The sequence below is a fragment of the Phacochoerus africanus genome, chromosome 1 (assembly GCF_016906955.1).
Source record: "Phacochoerus africanus isolate WHEZ1 chromosome 1, ROS_Pafr_v1, whole genome shotgun sequence".
Lineage (NCBI taxonomy): Eukaryota > Metazoa > Chordata > Mammalia > Artiodactyla > Suidae > Phacochoerus > Phacochoerus africanus.
The window spans coordinates 219,944,485-219,962,522 of NC_062544.1; the positions used below are offsets into that span (position 1 = coordinate 219,944,485).

General features: G+C 36.8%; 1 protein-coding gene across 1 annotated transcript in view; it reads right to left on the bottom strand.

Moving 5' to 3' along the window:
- The window catches only part of STXBP5L (syntaxin binding protein 5L), a 325,555-nt gene that overhangs the window by 259,785 nt on the left and 47,732 nt on the right, over window positions 1-18,038 (bottom strand). Inside the window, 1 exon segment of the mRNA XM_047752829.1 lies at window positions 12,842-12,939. Within this exon segment, the coding sequence (XP_047608785.1) occupies window positions 12,842-12,939 (98 nt within the window).

Below are 18,038 nucleotides of genomic sequence, written 5' to 3' on the forward strand. Positions count from 1 at the left end.
GAGGGTGGAAGATCAACTGCTAATTTAGACTTACTAATACCACTTCATCGCAATTGAATTGATGTCACTTGCTCCACTGGTCTCAAGATGGAAGATGAGCATCTTGCTTAATTGTACTGATACAAACTAGCAGTGGAATAAAATGATACCTACGTCTTCCAGGCAGGGAATGGGTGATTAGCAACCTGTTTATGCCCTTAAAGACCACTTGCAGGGGGGAGCTGACACATGCCCTCTGCAGGCTGAGAGTGAGACGAGTGTGGAAGGTCAGTTCCCCAGTCAGTCTTGTGAACTCATGGAGTAGGGAGGAGGATGTGATTTTTTCACTGTGAGTAATGCCAATGGGAAAAGACAGTCTCTTCAACATATGATGCTGAGAAAACTGGACAGCCACATGTAAAAGAATGATGCTGGATGACCATCTTATACTGTATACAAAAATTAACTCAAAATGGATTAAAGGCTTGAACAAGAGGCCTGAAACCATAAAACTCCTTGAAGAAAACATAAGCAGTAAGGTCCTCGAAATCATTTATGTCAATGATATTTTGGACTTGACACCAAAAGGAAAAAACAGACACAAAAACCAAGTGCCATTACTTCAAACTAAAAAGCTCCTATACAACAAAGGAACTGCCAACAAAATGAAAAACCAACCTATCGAATGGGAGAAAATATTTACAAATCACGTCTGATAAGGGACTAATATCCAAAATATGTAAGAACTCATACAAGTCAACAGCAAAAAACAATTCCATTAAAAAATTGTTAGAGGACCCAAATATTCATTTTTTCCCAAGAGGTACATGAAAATATACTCGGCATCACTAATCATCAGGGAAATACAAATCGAAACCACACTAAGATACCACCTCACACCTGTTAAAATGGCTATATCATAAAGACAAAGAATAATGTGTCAGCAAGGATGTAGAGAAAAGGGAACCCTTGTGCACTGTTAGAACATAAATTGGTGTAGGCACTATGGAAAACAGTATGGAGGTTCCTCAAAAAAATTAAAATAGAACTACCATATGATCCAACAGTTCTACTTCTGGATATTTATCAGAAAGAAATGAATGCCTAACTGAAAAAGATATCTATATTCCACATTTATTGTAGTATTGTTCACAATAGCCAAGATATGGAAGCAATATAAGTGTCCACTGATGAATGGATAAAGAAAATGTTGGGGGGGGTGTTATTCATCCATATTAAATGAAGAAATATAGTCATTTGTGAGAACATGGATGGATGCTGAAGGCATTATGCTGACTAAAATAAGTCAGACAAAGACAAACACTGTATGATCTCACTCATAGTGTAATCTAAAAAACAAACAAAGACACTGAATGCATAGATAGAGAGAACAGATTGGTGATTACCAAAGGTGGGAAGTGTGGGGGTGGGCAGAATCAGTGAAGATGCTCTAAAGGTCAAACTTCTATTATAAAATAATAAAATTTGGGGATGTAATGCACAGCCTGGTGATTACAGTTAATAATGTTTGAAAGTTGCTGAGAGAACAGATCTTAAAAGTTTTCATGAAAAGAAAAAAATTTTTATAACTATGTGTGGTGATTCATGTTAATTACATTTGTTATGGTGATCATTTTACAATACACAGAGATATTGAATCATTATGTTGTATACATGAACCTAATTACTCCTCAATAAAAAAAAAGAAAATGATCCAACAATATTCTGTCTACAATAAACATTGCAAATACAATTATATAATTAAGTTTAAAGTAAAAAGGTGGCAATAGACATACAATGGAAACAAACTAAAAAAAAAGTAGGAATAGCTATACTAAGATCAGACAAATTCAATTTCAGAGCAAAGAAAATGACTGGCAATAAGTAAAGATATTACATAACGAAAATGGGATCACTCTATCAATATATAACAATCATAAATGTGTGCACACTGAACCACAGAGCCTCAAAATATAGAAAGCAAAAACTGAAGTTGGAAAAAGAGGTAAATACACCCCAAATTAGAGTTGGAGATCCTAATTCACTCCACTCTCTGGATTTGATAGAATTATCAAACAGAAAATTAGCAAGAGGTGGAATATAGAACTCAACAACACAACCAAGAAACAATAACTAGTTGATAAATATAAAACATTCCACTCAACAAGAAAGAATACCCATGTTTTCCAGGGTCCATAAAGTAGTCACCAAGACAGATCATATCCTAGACCACAGAAAAAAATCCTAACAAATTTTAAAAAATTGAAATTATAAAGAGTATGTTTTCTGACCATAACAGAATCAAACTAGAAATCGATAACAAGAAAATTTCCAAGCACTTGCCAATTAATTAAAATACTTCTAAGTAACTCATGGTACAAAGAAGTCTTAAAGACAATTTTTGAAACTACACATAATTCAATGAAAATTCAAACACAAATATCAAAATCTGTGAGATCCAGTAAAGCAGTGCTGAGAGGAGAATTAATAATGCCAAATACATACCTTAGAAAAGAGAAAGGATATCAATCAAATCAATAACTTAGGTTTCTACTTCAAAAACTAGGAAAAAAGAACAAAATAAGTTCAAAGAAAAATGAAGAAAGTAAATAATAAAGATAATTCATAAAAAATAAGAATAAAATAGAAAAAAATCTGGTTCCTCAAAAAAAAATCCATAAAATTTATAAACAACTAGTAAGACTGACTACAAACCACCTTAATTTAACTAATATAAAATAGCCCTACAACTAATTTTTAAAACTGAATTTATAATATAAAATCTCATAAAATAATCTCCAGGCCCAGGTACTCTCACTAGAAAATTCTTCCAAACATTTAAAGAATTAATACCAATTTTATATAACCTCTTCCCAGAAAATAGAAGAGGTAAGAGTTCTCAATTAATATTATGAACTCAGTATTATCCCAATACCAAAACCAAAGACAATACAAAGTTAACTTAAAATGGAACCTGTATTTAAATATAAAGTGTGTAACTATAAATTTCTTATTAAAAAATAAAATACATAAGATCCAACATTAGGCAGACTTCTAAAAGGTGGTACCAAAAAACACAATCTATAAATAAAAAGCTGATAAACTGGACTCCAAAGGATCCTGTTAAGAGGATGAAAAGACAAGCTAAAAACTGGAAGGAGACACATATCATATGACATCACTTAGATATGGTATATAAATATGATACAAATCAATCTATTTACAAAACAGAGACAGACTCACAGACACAGAAAAAAAAAATTTATGGTTACCAGAGGAAATGGGGTGGGGAGCAATAAATGAAGAGTTTGGGATTTACAAACACAAACTACTATATATAAATAAACAACAAGTTCTTATAGTATAGCATAGGAAACTATATTCAATATCTTATAATAAACTATAATGAAAAAGAAAATATATGTACAACTGAATCACTTTGCTGTACACTGGAAACTAATACAACATTGTAAATTAACTATACTTCAATTTAAATATTTTAAAAAAATGAAACAGTAAACAAACAAAAGATTGGAAGAAAATAATTGCAAACTGTATATCTGACAAAAGACTAGCATCCATAATATATAAGAATATCACAAGGAGATATTCTTGGACATAATAACTGGATATGGTGGCAATGATGTAGAGATAAAGAATCACTCATACACTGCTGGTGGGAATGCAAATTTTACAACTACTCTGAAAAACAGTTTAGGATCTTCTAGAAAAACTAAACATGCAACGACCATACGACTCTTGCAAATGCACTCCTGGGCATTTATACCAGAAAAATGAGAATTTATGTTCATAGAAAAATGTACAAATGTACATAGCTGCTTTAACCATAATAGCCAAAAACTTGAAATCCAGATGTCCTTCAGTAAGTGAACAGTTAAACAAACTGTGGTACATCCATACCATGCAATATTACTCAGCAATAAAAAATAGGAACTATGATCCATACGACAATTTGGATAAATCTTCAAAGAACTATGTTGAGTGAAAAAAGGCAATCTCAAAAGGTTACATATAGTAGTAAATGGAATTTTATATAAAAATCACTAATTTGAAAATTATTGAAATGAAGAGCAAAATTAGTGATTGTCAGGGTCAAGGATGAAGTTGGGGAATTAGAGGTTCAGGATGAGGCTGTAAAAGGGCAACATGAGGAATACTTGTGGTGACAGAAATGTTCTTCACCTTAGTAAATCAATGTCAAATCCTGGTTGTGATATTATACTATAGTTTTACAAGATATTACTATTGGGGGAAACTGGATGAAGAGTACCTGGAATTTCTCTATATTACTTTTTTACAATTACAATTAAATCTACAACTATCTCAAAATTAAAAATTAGTTTAAAAAATGGGATGATACTAAAACATAACTTGGGAGGAAATTTACAGCCCTATAGACATACAGAAAAGAAGAAAGTTCTCAAATCCATGACCTGTTTCCATCTTAAAACACTAAAAAGTAGATAAAATTAAACCCAAGGTTAATCAAAAGAAAGAAAATTAAAAAGATCAAACCAGGAGAAAGATGACAGAGAAGAGGTCCCTCACACCTTCTCCCACAAACACATCAAAAAAAACACTTCTACATGTAAAACTACTTGCACAGAACATCAACTGAATGCCGACAGAAGAACTTAAACCTCCAAAAAGGGCAAGAAACTCTTGACATAACTGGGTAGAACAAAAGAAAAAAAAAAAGAGAGAGAAAAGGAATCAGGATGGGACTAGCATTCCCGAGGGAGCTGTGAAGGGGAAAAGGAACCCACCTTCTGGGAAGCCACCTAACTTATGAAGTATCAGCTCAGTTGGCTGGACCTCAAAGTCACTGAGAAAAGTGCAGCAGCTGGATTGAGAACTGCAAAGCACAGATCATGTGAACCACTAGCCCGGACACCACAGCCTGAGATGCTCGGACAGGGGCTGGGCGCTGAGACTCGGTCTCCGGAGGTCAGTTCTGGGGAGAGGACTGGGAATGGCATGAGGGGCTAAGAAGCAGTGTGCCACAGGTTAAGGAGGGGAATGCCATGGCAGAGAGAACCCAGGAGAATGTCCAGACCCACAGGAGAGGCAAGGCGCCATTGTTAGGGAAGGGAGATGAGGAGGGGCAGGCCGCCACAGGAAACTCCCTGCTCCGGAGAATGCGCATGCCCATGGGCTTAGAGGGCGGGCGGGGGTGGCTCTGTGGAGGCTACTGACAGCGAGAAGCCTCTTGCTTGTTTAGGGGAGATTAGGAGCTTCTTGTGCAAGCTACCAGTGGCCAGGCAACTATTGTGTGGGCTAAGGGCATAAGGGGGCTAAGTGCAACATTGTGCCTCTCACACAATCCACAGGTGGCAGGGACAGAATGTGGTGGTCATCTCAAAGGTCAGAGGAAGGCTTGGCTTGCCACAACTAGGGGCCTGTGAGTGGGTTCCACCTGCAAACAGTTTACCTCAGGGGTTGGCAAAAAAAGAGGGCAATGCAACCAAGCACCATATGCTGTTGTGCTCACTCCCCTGGGAACACAGCTGCCCTGCAGCTGCCACTGCCAAATGCTCTGGGCAGCACCCAGATACTTGGTCACTGTACCTTTCCAAGACCTTACAACTAGGAGCAGCTGGTACAGCACCTCCTGTGTGCGCTAAGTGGGACAGGATGCTTCTTGCGTGGTCTGCAGGCAGCAGAGGCAAACCTCAGCAGTCATCCCTGTTTCCAGAGGTAGGCGTGGCCCACTGCAATTGGAGATACATGAACAAAAATCACTTGCAGCCCTATTTACCTAAAGGGCACCATAGAGGAGGGCATTGTGACCAAATACCACCTGTTGGTACTCTTGCAACCCCCAGGAACACACCTGCCCTGCTGCTGCCATTCCCAAACGTTCTGGGCAGTACCCATACACCTGATCTATGTCACATCCCAGAATCATGGAACTAGCAGCACCATGTATAGCACCTCATATGTGGACTAAGTGAGACGGGTTGCTTCATGCATGGTCTACAGGTGGCAAGGGCAAAGCAATGTAGTTATCACTGACTCTAGAGATAGTCATGGCCTGCTCCCAACAGGGGTCCCTGAACAGGCACCACCTGTGGTTCCAATGATCTCAGAGGAAGGCACTGCAATCAAACACAAGCTGTTGTTGCTCTCATTCCTCTGGGAACTCACGCACCCTGCTGCTGCTACTGCCAAATGTTTTGGTCACCTTTAAGATCTGCCTAGAGCTCATTACCACTTCCCAGGGCCCTACAACTAGGAATAGCCTGTGCCACCTTCCTTCCTGTTGACAGCCCAAACACCAGGCACTGACTGCTGGCCCTACCCATTGCCTCCTTCTCCCTGAAAACACACTAAGCATCCAGGATAACAGCCTGCTCACACCAAAAAAAGAGACAGCAAATATTCAAACTCCCACACCAAAAATAAATAGTAACCGCGCCCAAAATACAAAGGGTTATTCTTGCATAGAAGTAGCCTTGCAGGACTACGGTTTGGCTTCCCCAAATTCACAGAAAAAGAAAAACACAAGCACGATGAAGAAGCTCAGAAACCATTCCCAGTTAAAGGAATAGCAGAATTCACCTAAAGCAATCAACGATGAAACAGACCTCTACAGTCTGACAGACATTGAGTTCAAAAGGGAGATAGTAAAAATACTGAAGGAATTAAGAGAGGATATGAACAGTAACGCAGATTCCCTCAGAAAGGAGCTAGAATATATAAGGAAGAGCCAAGATAAACTAGAAAATTCATTTGCATAGATACAAACTGAGCTAAAGGCAATAAAGACAAAATGAATAATGCAGAGGAACGAATTAGTGATGTGCAAGATAGAATAATGGAAGTCACCCAAACAGGACAGCAGACACAAAACCAAATGAAAACACATGAAAGCAATATAAGAGACCTATGGGATAATATAATGTGGGCCAATCTATGCATAAAAGGAATTCCAGAAGGAGAAGAAAAAGAAAAGGGAATTGAAAATATATTTGAAGAAATTATGGCTGAAAACTTTCCAAATCTAAAGGACACTGAGATCAAGATACAGGGAGCAGAGAGGGCCCCAAACAGGTTGAACCCGAACAGGTCCACACCAAAAGATATTATAATAAAAATGGTAAAAGTTAAAGATAAAGAGAGGATTCTAAAGGCAGCAAGAGAAAGGCAAAGTGTTAATTATAAGGGAACCTCAATAAAGCTATCAGCTGATTTCTCTACAGAAAACTACAGGCCAGAAGGGGGTGGTGAGATATATTTAAAGTGCTCAAAGGAAAAAAACTGCAAGCTAGAACTCTCTATCCATCAAGAATATCATTTAAAATAGAAGGGGAAATAAAGAATTTCTCCAACAAACAAAAGCTAAAAGAGTACAGCAATACTAAACACACTCTGAAAGAAATACTGAAAAGCCTTCTTTAAATTAAAAAAAAAAAAGAAGTAAGAAGAAGTAGGATGGAGGAAACCACAATTGGGAAGCAATCACTTAAACTAGATAGCATAATATCTAAACATGAAGATGTTAAAAAAAAAAAGACATCAAAATCATACAATGTGGGGAAGGAAAGTAAGAAAATATAGATTCTGTTTTTTATTTAATGATGTGTTTGAACCTATATGACTATCAGGCAAAAGCAAGCAGATATAGGAAGGGCTTCATGTGCTTAAAAAACAGGACAAGGACAAATCAAAACCAAACATTACATTCAAAAAACTTAAAGAAAAGTACTCATGCATAAAAGAAAGGGAAACCATCAACCAAAAAAAGAAAAGAAGAAAAGAGAAACATAGAGTCAACTGGAAAACAAAGCTTAAAAGGGCAATAAATATATATCTATCAATAATCACCTTAAATGTCAATGGACTGAATGCTCCAATCAAAAGACACAAAGTGGCAGACTGGATAAAAAAGAAAAAAACTTCAATCTGCTGTCTACAAGAGACTCACATTAGGGCAAAGGACACATAGAGATTGAAAGTCAGGGGATAAGAAAAGATATTTCACGCCAATGGACAAGACAGGAAAGCAGGAGTTGCAATACTCACACCAGACAAAATAGACTTAAAAACAAAGGCCATAAAGAAAGACAAAGAAGGACACTATTTAATGGTCAAGGGATCCATTCAAGAAGAGGATATTACAATCATCAATACATATGCCCCTAACATAAGAGCACCCAGGTACCTACAGCAAATACTAACAGACATAAAAGGAGAAACTGATGGGAATACAATCAGAGTGGGAGACTTTAACACCCCACTCGCATCAATGGACAGATCCTCTAGACAGAAAATCAATAAGGCAACAGACATACTAAAGGACACAAAGGAAAAGTTAGATTGCATTGGCATTCTCAGGACATTACATCCAAAAATATCAGAATACACATTCTTCTTAAGTGCACATGGAATATTCTCAAGGGTTGATCACATACTGGGGCTTGAACCTAACCTCATCAAATTCAAGGGTATAGAAATTATTTCAAGTATCTTCTCTGACCACAATAGCATGAAACTAGAAATCAACCACACAAAAAGAAAGGAGCTACAACTGAGTACATGAAGACTAAACAACATGCTACTGAAAAACCAATGGGTCAATGAGGAAATCAAGAAGGCAATTAAAAAATACCTCAAGATAAGCTGATGCCGGCTTCCTGGTCCTTTCAACTGAGTGATCTCAGGTTTTAGAACGCATCCCAAGAAAATAACAGAAGGGTGCATGAGGAGGTAGGTTAAAAATTGTGATCCTATTGTTTCTAACAACAGCAATGAGGAAACAACCTCGATGTCCAACGATGGAGGGTAACTACATAGAATATGCCCTTTCCTACCAGTGGAAATATTTCATGCATCCATAATAAAAATTATACGAATTTTGTAAAAAAAAAAAACAAAAAAAAAAACTCAAGACAAATGATAATGAAGACACAACCACATAAAATCTATGGGATGTGGCAAAAGCAGTGCCCAGAGGGAAATTCATAGCAATACAGCCCTTCCTCAAAAAAGAAGAAAAATCTCAAATCAACAACTTAACCCAACACCTAAATGAATTAGAAAAAGAACAAAGAGGAGTTCCCATCGTGGCGCAGTGGTTGACGAATCTAACTAAGAACCATGAGGTTGCAGGTTTGATCCCTGGCCTTGCTCAGTGGGTTAAGGATCTGGCGTTGCCATGAGCTGTGGTGTAGGTTGCAGACGCGGCTCAGATCCTGCATTGCTGTGGCTCTGGCATAGGCCAGTGGCTGTGGCTCCAATTCGACCCCTAGCCTGGGAATCTCCATATGCCACTGGAGTGGCCCAAGAAATGGCAAAAAGAAAAAAAAAAAAGGAACAAACCAAACCTCAAGTCAGCAGAAAGAAGGAAATCATAAAGATCAAAGAGGAAATCAATAAAATAGAGATTAAAAAAACAACAGAAGAAATCAATCAAACCAAGAGCTGGTTCTTCGAAACGGTAAACAAAATTGGCAAACCTCTGGCTAGACTCACCAAGAAGAGGAGAGAAAAAACCCAAATAAACAAAATAAGAAATGAAAAAGGAAAAATCACAATGGATATTACAGAAATACAAAAAACCATATGAGAGTGCTATAAACAATTACATACCAACAAATTTGACAAGCTAGAAGAAATGGACAACTTTCTAGAGACTTACAGCCTGCCAAAACTGAATCAAGAAGAGTAAATCAACTGAACAGACCAATCATTAGAAATGAAATTGAGTATGTCACAAAAAACACTCCCTACTAATAAAAGTCTAGGACTAGATGGCTTCACAGTTGAATTCTACCAAACATACAAAGAGGAACTCAGACCCATCCTTCTTAAACTCTTTCAAAAGGTTGAAGAAGAAAGAACACTCCCAAAGACATTCTATGATGCCATCACCCTATTTCCAAAACCAGACAAAGATACAAGCAAAAAAGAAAACTATCAGCCAATATCTTTGATGAATATAGATGCTCAAATTCTCAACAAAATTTTAGCCAACCAAATCCAACAACATATCAAAAAGATTGTACAACACGACCAGGTGGGATTCACCCAGGTTCACAAAGAAGGTTCAACATAATGCACATCAACCAACATCATACACCACATTAACAAAAGAAAAGTCAAAAACCACATGATCATCTCAATAGAGGCAGAGAAAGCATCTGACAAAGTCCAACATCCATTCATGATCAAAACTCTTACCAAAGTGGGTAGACAGGGAACATTCCTTAACATAATTAAAGCCATTTACGACAAACCCAGAGCAAACATAATACTCAGTGGAGAAAAGCTGAACGCTTCCCCACTGAAATCTGGAACAAGACAGGGATGCCCACTCTCACAACTGTTATTCAACACAGTACTGGAAGTCCTAGCCACAGCAATTGGACAAACAAAAGAAACAAAAGGCATCCAGATAGGAAGAGAAGAGGTAAAACTGTCACTGCATGCAGATGACACAATACTATATATAGAAAAGTTTAAGGACTCAACCCAAAATCTACATGAACTGATCAACAAATGCAACAAAGTAGCAGGATGTAAGATTAACATTCAGAAATCAGTCGCATTTCAGTATCCTAACAATGAAATATTAGAAAAGGAATACAAAAACACAGTACCATTTAAAATTTCACCCCCCAAAATCAAATACCTGGCAATACACCTGACCAAGGTGGTAAAGGACTTATAAGCCAAGGGTATAGAACTATAAAACATTAATTGAGGAAATTAAAGAAGGCGTAAAGAAATGGAAAGATATGCCACGCTCCCGGGTTGGAAAAATTAAATGTTGTAAAAATGGCCACACTACCCAAAGCAGTCTACAGATTCAGTGCAATCCCTATCAGATTACCCATGACATTTTTCACAGAACTAGAACAAACAATCCAAAAATACATATGGAGCCACAAAAGACCCAGAATTGCCAAAGCAATCCTGAGGAGCAAAAACCAAGCAGGAGGCCTAACTCTCTGAGACCTCAGGCAATATTACAAAGCCACAGTCATCAAGACAGTGTGAAACTGGTACCAAAACAGACAGACAGACCAATGGAACACAATAGAGAACCAAAAAATAAACACAGACACCTACACTCAAGTAATCTTTGGCAAAGGAGGCAGGAACATAAAATGGGAAAAAAGACCGCCTTCTCAGCAAGTATTGCTGGGAAACCTGGACAACTGCATGCAAATCAATGAAACTAGAACACACCCTCACACCACGCACAAAAATAAACTCAAAGTGGCTTAAAGACTTAAATATAAGACAAGACACCATCAAACTCCTGGAAGAGGACATAGGCAAAACACTCTCTGACATCACCTTACAAATGTTTTCTCAGGTCAGTCTCCCAAAGCAACAGATATAAAAGCAAAAACAAACCAATGGGACCTAATCAAACTGACAAGCTTTTGCACAGCAAAGGAAACCAAAAAGAAAACAAAAAGACAGACTACAGAATGGGAGAAAGTCGGATCAAATGATGCAAAGGACAAGGGCTTAATCTCTAGAATATACAAGCAACTTACACAACTCAACAGCAAAAAAGCCAACAACCCAATTGAAAAATGGGCAAAAGACCTGAATAGACATTTCCCCAAGGAAGATGTACAGATGGCCAACAAGCACATGAAAAAATGCTCAACATCCCTGATTATTAGAGAAATGCAAGTCGAAACTACCATGAGATACCACCTCACATCAGTCAGAATGGCCATCATTAATAAGTCCACAAATAGCAAGCGCTAGAGGGGGTGTGGAGAAAAGGGAACCCTCCTGCACTGTTGGTGCGAATGTGAGCTGGTACAACCACTATGGAGAACAGTATGGAGGTACCCTAGAAAACCATACAGAGAACTACCATATGACCCACCAATCCCACTCTTCAGCATATATATGGACAGAACTTTCCTAAAAAAAAAAACACATGCACCCGCATGTTCATTGCAGCACTATTCACAGTAGCCAAGACATGAAAACAACCCAAATGTCCAGTGACAGATGATTGGATTAGGAAGATGTGGTATATATACACAATGGAATTCTACTCGGCCATCAAAAAGAATGAAATAATGCCATCTGCAGCCACATGGATGGAACTAGAGGCTCTCATCCTGAGTGAAGTTAAGTCAGAAAGAGAAAGACAAATACCATATGATAGCACTTATATCGGGAATCTAATATATGGCACAAATGAACTTTTCCACAGAAAAGAAAATCATGGACTTGTAGAACAGACTTGTGGTTGCCAAGGGGGAGGGGGAGGGAGTAGGGTGGATTGGGAGTTTGGGGTTAACAGATGCAAACTGTTGCCTTTGGAATGGATTAGCAATGAGATCCTGCTGTGTAGCACTGGGAACCATGTCTAGTCACTTATGATGGAGCCTGATAATGTGAGAAAATAGAATGTGTACATGCATGTGTAACTGGGTCACCATGCAGTACAGGAGGAAAACAAATTGTATTGGGGAAATAACAGTTAAAAAATAAAATGAAGTAAAATGAAACAAACGAAAGATCAAACCAGGAATCAGTGAAATAAAATAAAGGAAAACAATACAGAAAATCAATGAAACCAAAAGTTGGTTCTTGTGAAAAATTAGTATAGTTTATAAGCTTCTAGCCAGACTAATCAGGGAAAAGGAGGGGATACAAATTACCAGTATCAAGGATTTTTAAAGAGACATTAATACTTACCTCACAGACATTAAAAATATGCCAATATATTTGATGATGTGGGTTGTTCATTTCTAAAGAAACAATGAATTTTATTTGGTCACAAATATTTCACTTACCTGAATACTTAAAGAAATGTAATTGGTATTAATATAGCAAATAATAAACCAAAAATTAAGGATACATTCTTATAGCACCTGTTCTTGTCCCAATAGCCAAGATTTTCTGAACTGGATCAAAGGCTAATGCTGTAGGCTGATAAGGAAAACCATGCCGAACTGTCTGAAAGAGAGCAGATAGTAAAAAACAGTAATCAGGGAAATTGCAAGCTACCACCATCCATCAGAATGACTAAAATAATTATTTAATTATTTTTTTTAAAAGTGGAAGTACCCTCATGACTCACTGAGTTAAGGATTAGGCTTTTTTACTGCTGTTTCTCATTGTTGCTGTTGTGATATGCGTTTGATCCCTGGTCCATGAACTTCCACATGTCAAAGGTGCAAAAAACAAAACAAAACAACACTACCACCAAATGTTGTTGGTAGGAATGTAAAATGACATATCCACTTTGGGAAAATGTCTTATAGTTCTTTAAAAACTAAATACTCACCTATCCCATGACCTAGAAATTCCATTCCTATGCATGTACCCAAGAAAATGAAGAGCATACGTCCACATAATAATTTATGCAAGTATGCCTATAACAGCTTTATATATAACAACCTAGAAACAGTCCAGGGGCCAAATGAGATTGTCAAAAAGAAAAACTGTGGTTTGTTCATATACTATAATAACACTCAACAATTAAGGGATAAAAACTAATGACAGAAGCATGGATGATTCTCAAAAACATTACGCTAAGTAAAAGAAGCAATAGGAGTTCCCATCGTGGCGCATGGTTAACGAATCTGACTAGGAACCATGAGGTTGCGGGTTCGGTCCCTGCCCTTGCTCAGTGGGTTAACGATCCGGCGTTGCCGTGAACTGTGGTGTAGGTTGCAGACGCGGCTTGGATCCAGCATTGCTGTGGCTCTGGCATAGGCCGGTGGCTGCAGCTCCGATTCAACCCCTAGCCTGGGAACCTCCATATGCCGCAGGAGCGGCCCAAGAAATAGCAAAAAGACAAAAAAAAAAAAAAAGCAATAGTACAGATAGCATGATTACATTTATATTAAATTGTAAACAAGGAAAACAAACATGGTGAGAAAAAATGAGAACAGTGGTTTGCTTATTTAAGATGAACTGACTGGAAGGGAAATGAAGGAACTTTATTGAATGAGGGTAATTCTATATTTTGATAGAGGTTTGAATTACATATCTATATACATTAGTCAAAACTCATCAAATGGTAAAATAAAATTTGTGATTTCTCTGTAAGTTGTACCTCAAGAAAGGTTAAGAAAAAAGTATTATAAATGAATATTGAAGTCTAGTTAATGACATCCAATACTGAAATTTTAAAAGGTGAAGTGTACTATCAACTGAAACTTATTTCAAAATGCATCCAAAAAAGTGCTATAGATAGATGGGTGGATAGATATATGATAATGTACATACAGCAAAATGCTATTTGTCAATCTAGGTGCTGAGTGTGTGTGTGTGTGTGTGTGTAACAAATGCATACATATATAAGTGTTCATGTACAATTGTTTCAACTCCTCCGCATGTGTGAAAGCTTTCATAATAACACAATGGGAAACAGAAAAGAAAATATAAAGAACTCAGTATCACAAAGGTGATAAGACTAACATTTAATAAAGGAATATGCAGTAATAGGAATTTATTTCAATATGAAATATGCTATAAGAAAATTTAAAAAATAGAAGGTCAGGAAAAGGGGATTTATATATTATCCAGACAGATCTTTAGTTCTCCAAGAACTATTTTTTAATGAAAATATTTTTATAATAAAATATTGCATTAATAAATATTCAAAGATGAACAGAATGATAAACTACACCATGTAACTTATGTAAAAACTCATTCCCCAGAGAAAACACAGTAAAGAATTCATGGGATAAACTCCTCATTTTCGTTTAAAGTATATATCAATTTATGCATATACATATTAACTAATATATAACCAGATCTGTAACCTGTTTTTCTCACTTAACAATATATCATAGAAATATTTCCACACGCAAAAAAAAAATGTGTAGATGTACCTCAGCCTATTGAAGGTGTGAGTGTGTTATAACATAAATGTACCACAGTGTCCTTAACCAATAAACTACTGTTCTGTAATCTCCAAAGAATTCTCAACTAAGTTAGTAAAAATACTTACTCAGAAACCCATGTTCTAGTCATGATTCTTAACTAAGGTTTTTCCCTTTTGATTCTCAACTGTCTTCATTATTTTGACTTACAAAGAAAATTGTCAAGAGGAAGACATTCATAATCTTCATGCAGAGCAATGTGGATAACAATAATCAGAATATAGTTCCTCTCAAAGAAAAAAAAAATACAAGAGATGGGAACACTTCCCAACACATTCCATGGCCAGTACTACTCTGATACTAGAAACAGATATCACAAGAAAAAAACTAAAGACCACTAACTCTTATTATATAGGTGTAAAAAATCTCCAATAAAATACTAGCAAACTGACTATAGCAACTTGTAACAGGATACACACTATTACTTGGTGGAATTTATCCCCAGAAAACAAGGTTGGTTTAACATAAAAAAAATTATTTAATGTAATAGACTATATCACTAGAGCATAGGACAAAAAAATCACATGGTCACCTCAACAGATGCAGAAAAAATATTTCAGAAAATCCAATACCCATTCATGTTAAAAAGCAATCAATAGATGAAACTAGAGAACTTAATCTGATAAATGGCACGTACAAAAAAACCTACAGCTGACATCATATTATTAGTGAAAGAATGAATGCTTTCCCTCTAAAATCAAAAATGAAACAAGGATGTCTGCTCTTGTCACTTCCATGTCCTATTCAGGGGAAATTAGACATGAAAAAAAAGACATCCAGATTTTTAAAAAAGAACTCAAACTATTTGCAGATGACATGATCTTATGTATATAATAAGCCTATGAAATACACTGAAAAATTATTATTACTAATGAAGAGCAAGATTGTAAAATTAATGTAAAAATATAAGTTTCTATACACTAGCAATGCACAATCCAAAAATGAAATTAAGAGAACAATTTCATTTACAATAGCAACAAAAGGAATAAAATACTCAAGAACAAAATGAACAAAAGAAGTGCAAGGATCCAAAACTTATATGCTAAAAACAACAAAACAATGTTGAAACTAAAGACCTAAATAAAAGGAAAGCCTTCCCATATCCACGTATTAAAATATTTAAGACTGTTAAAGTGACAATACTTCCCAGATTGATCATGAGAATAAATGTGATCCCTTGAAGGAAGGAAAAGACTAAGAGGACTATGATAAGCATATGACACAGTGGAGTGGCATAATGGTAACAAAAATAACAAGTTCCTATGAAACCCCATCACACTGTGATAGAAAGGTTAAGACTGCTCTATATGCACAAGGATGGCAAAATACCTGCTCATGGAAATGCCATTGGCAATTGAGGTACTGTTACCAGTTTCTCAGCAAGACTTTTATATCTCTTGTAAGAATGAGAAAATCATCATATACAAAGATCTAAAAGACAGTTGATGTTAAAATTAAAGAAGAATAAAGCCCAAATATATTCCCACTTTATAAGATATCTGGAAGTAGATATAATAGAAATGTAATGTTAACATCAGTATTTTGAAATTTTATATGCTTCTTTTCTTTAGAGAAATAAAACATTGCTTGTCATATCAGTAAACAAAGGATGATGTCACAGTCATCACCAATTGCAGCCACCTTTGATGCAGTGAGCCTTGAGGGAACTCAGGAAGGAAACAAAGAATATCTACCATCTAGCTGCCATCAGACAGCAGTCACTCCAGGTGGTGAGCCCCAAACACATGATACAGTCCCCAGATAGCTAAGAGTACATATCAAAGGAGTGATTTCAGTGAGCCTAGACTCTTGCATCTTCCCAAACATAGAAAAGCAGCAAATTCCTTAACTTGAGATTTCTGGTTTTCTTTTATTAACAGTAATCTTTTGTTCCTAGTACCTTTGCTGAAAAACTCCTTTATATTCCTGCTTCCCCCTCACCTCCTTGGAGGAGTTTTTTCAAGGTGACTTGAGATACTGCTTCCCAGGCTTAAGTAGTCATTTTGCCCCAAATAAAACTTAACTCACAACTCTGAAGTTCTGCATTTTTTTAAGTTGGCACATTTTTCATTTTAGTCTTATTTTTATCAAACTCAATCATGTGCATAATTCTATAGGATATATTACAAAAATTAGAAATAATCTGCACCCTTCCCTCTCCCATTTCCTACTTTCTAGAAGGAACTACTTTTCAATCCTTTTGCAATCTATTTTGGCACTTATCTAATGTGTCCAAAAATAACATTTTTACAGTGCTAAAGTTTCAAAAAAAATTATCAGGAGTTTCCATCGTGGCTCAGCAGTAATGAATCCAACTAGTATCCATGAGGACACAGGTTTGATCACTGTCCTCACTCAGTGGGTTAAGGATCCAGTGTTGCTATGACCTGTGGGAAGGTCACAGATGCAGTTCTGATGCCATGTTGCTGTGGCTGTGGCACAGGCCAGCAACTATAGCTCCAATTCAACCTCTAGCCTGGGAACTTCCATATACCACAGATGCAGCCCTAAAAAGACTCAACAGCAAAAAAGCCAACAACCCAATTGAAAAATGGGCAAAAGACCTGAATAGACATTTCCCCAAGGAAGATGTACAGATGGCCAACAAGCACATGAAAAAATGCTCAACATCCCTGATTATTAGAGAAATGCAAGTCGAAACTACCATGAGATACCACCTCACATCAGTCAGAATGGCCATCATTAATAAGTCCACAAATAGCAAGCGCTAGAGGGGGTGTGGAGAAAAGGGAACCCTCCTGCACTGTTGGTGCGAATGTGAGCTGGTACAACCACTATGGAGAACAGTATGGAGGTACCCTAGAAAACCATACAGAGAACTACCATATGACCCACCAATCCCACTCTTCAGCATATATATGGACAGAACTTTCCTAAAAAAAAAAACACATGCACCCGCATGTTCATTGCAGCACTATTCACAGTAGCCAAGACATGAAAACAACCCAAATGTCCAGTGACAGATGATTGGATTAGGAAGATGTGGTATATATACACAATGGAATTCTACTCGGCCATCAAAAAGAATGAAATAATGCCATCTGCAGCCACATGGATGGAACTAGAGGCTCTCATCCTGAGTGAAGTTAAGTCAGAAAGAGAAAGACAAATACCATATGATAGCACTTATATCGGGAATCT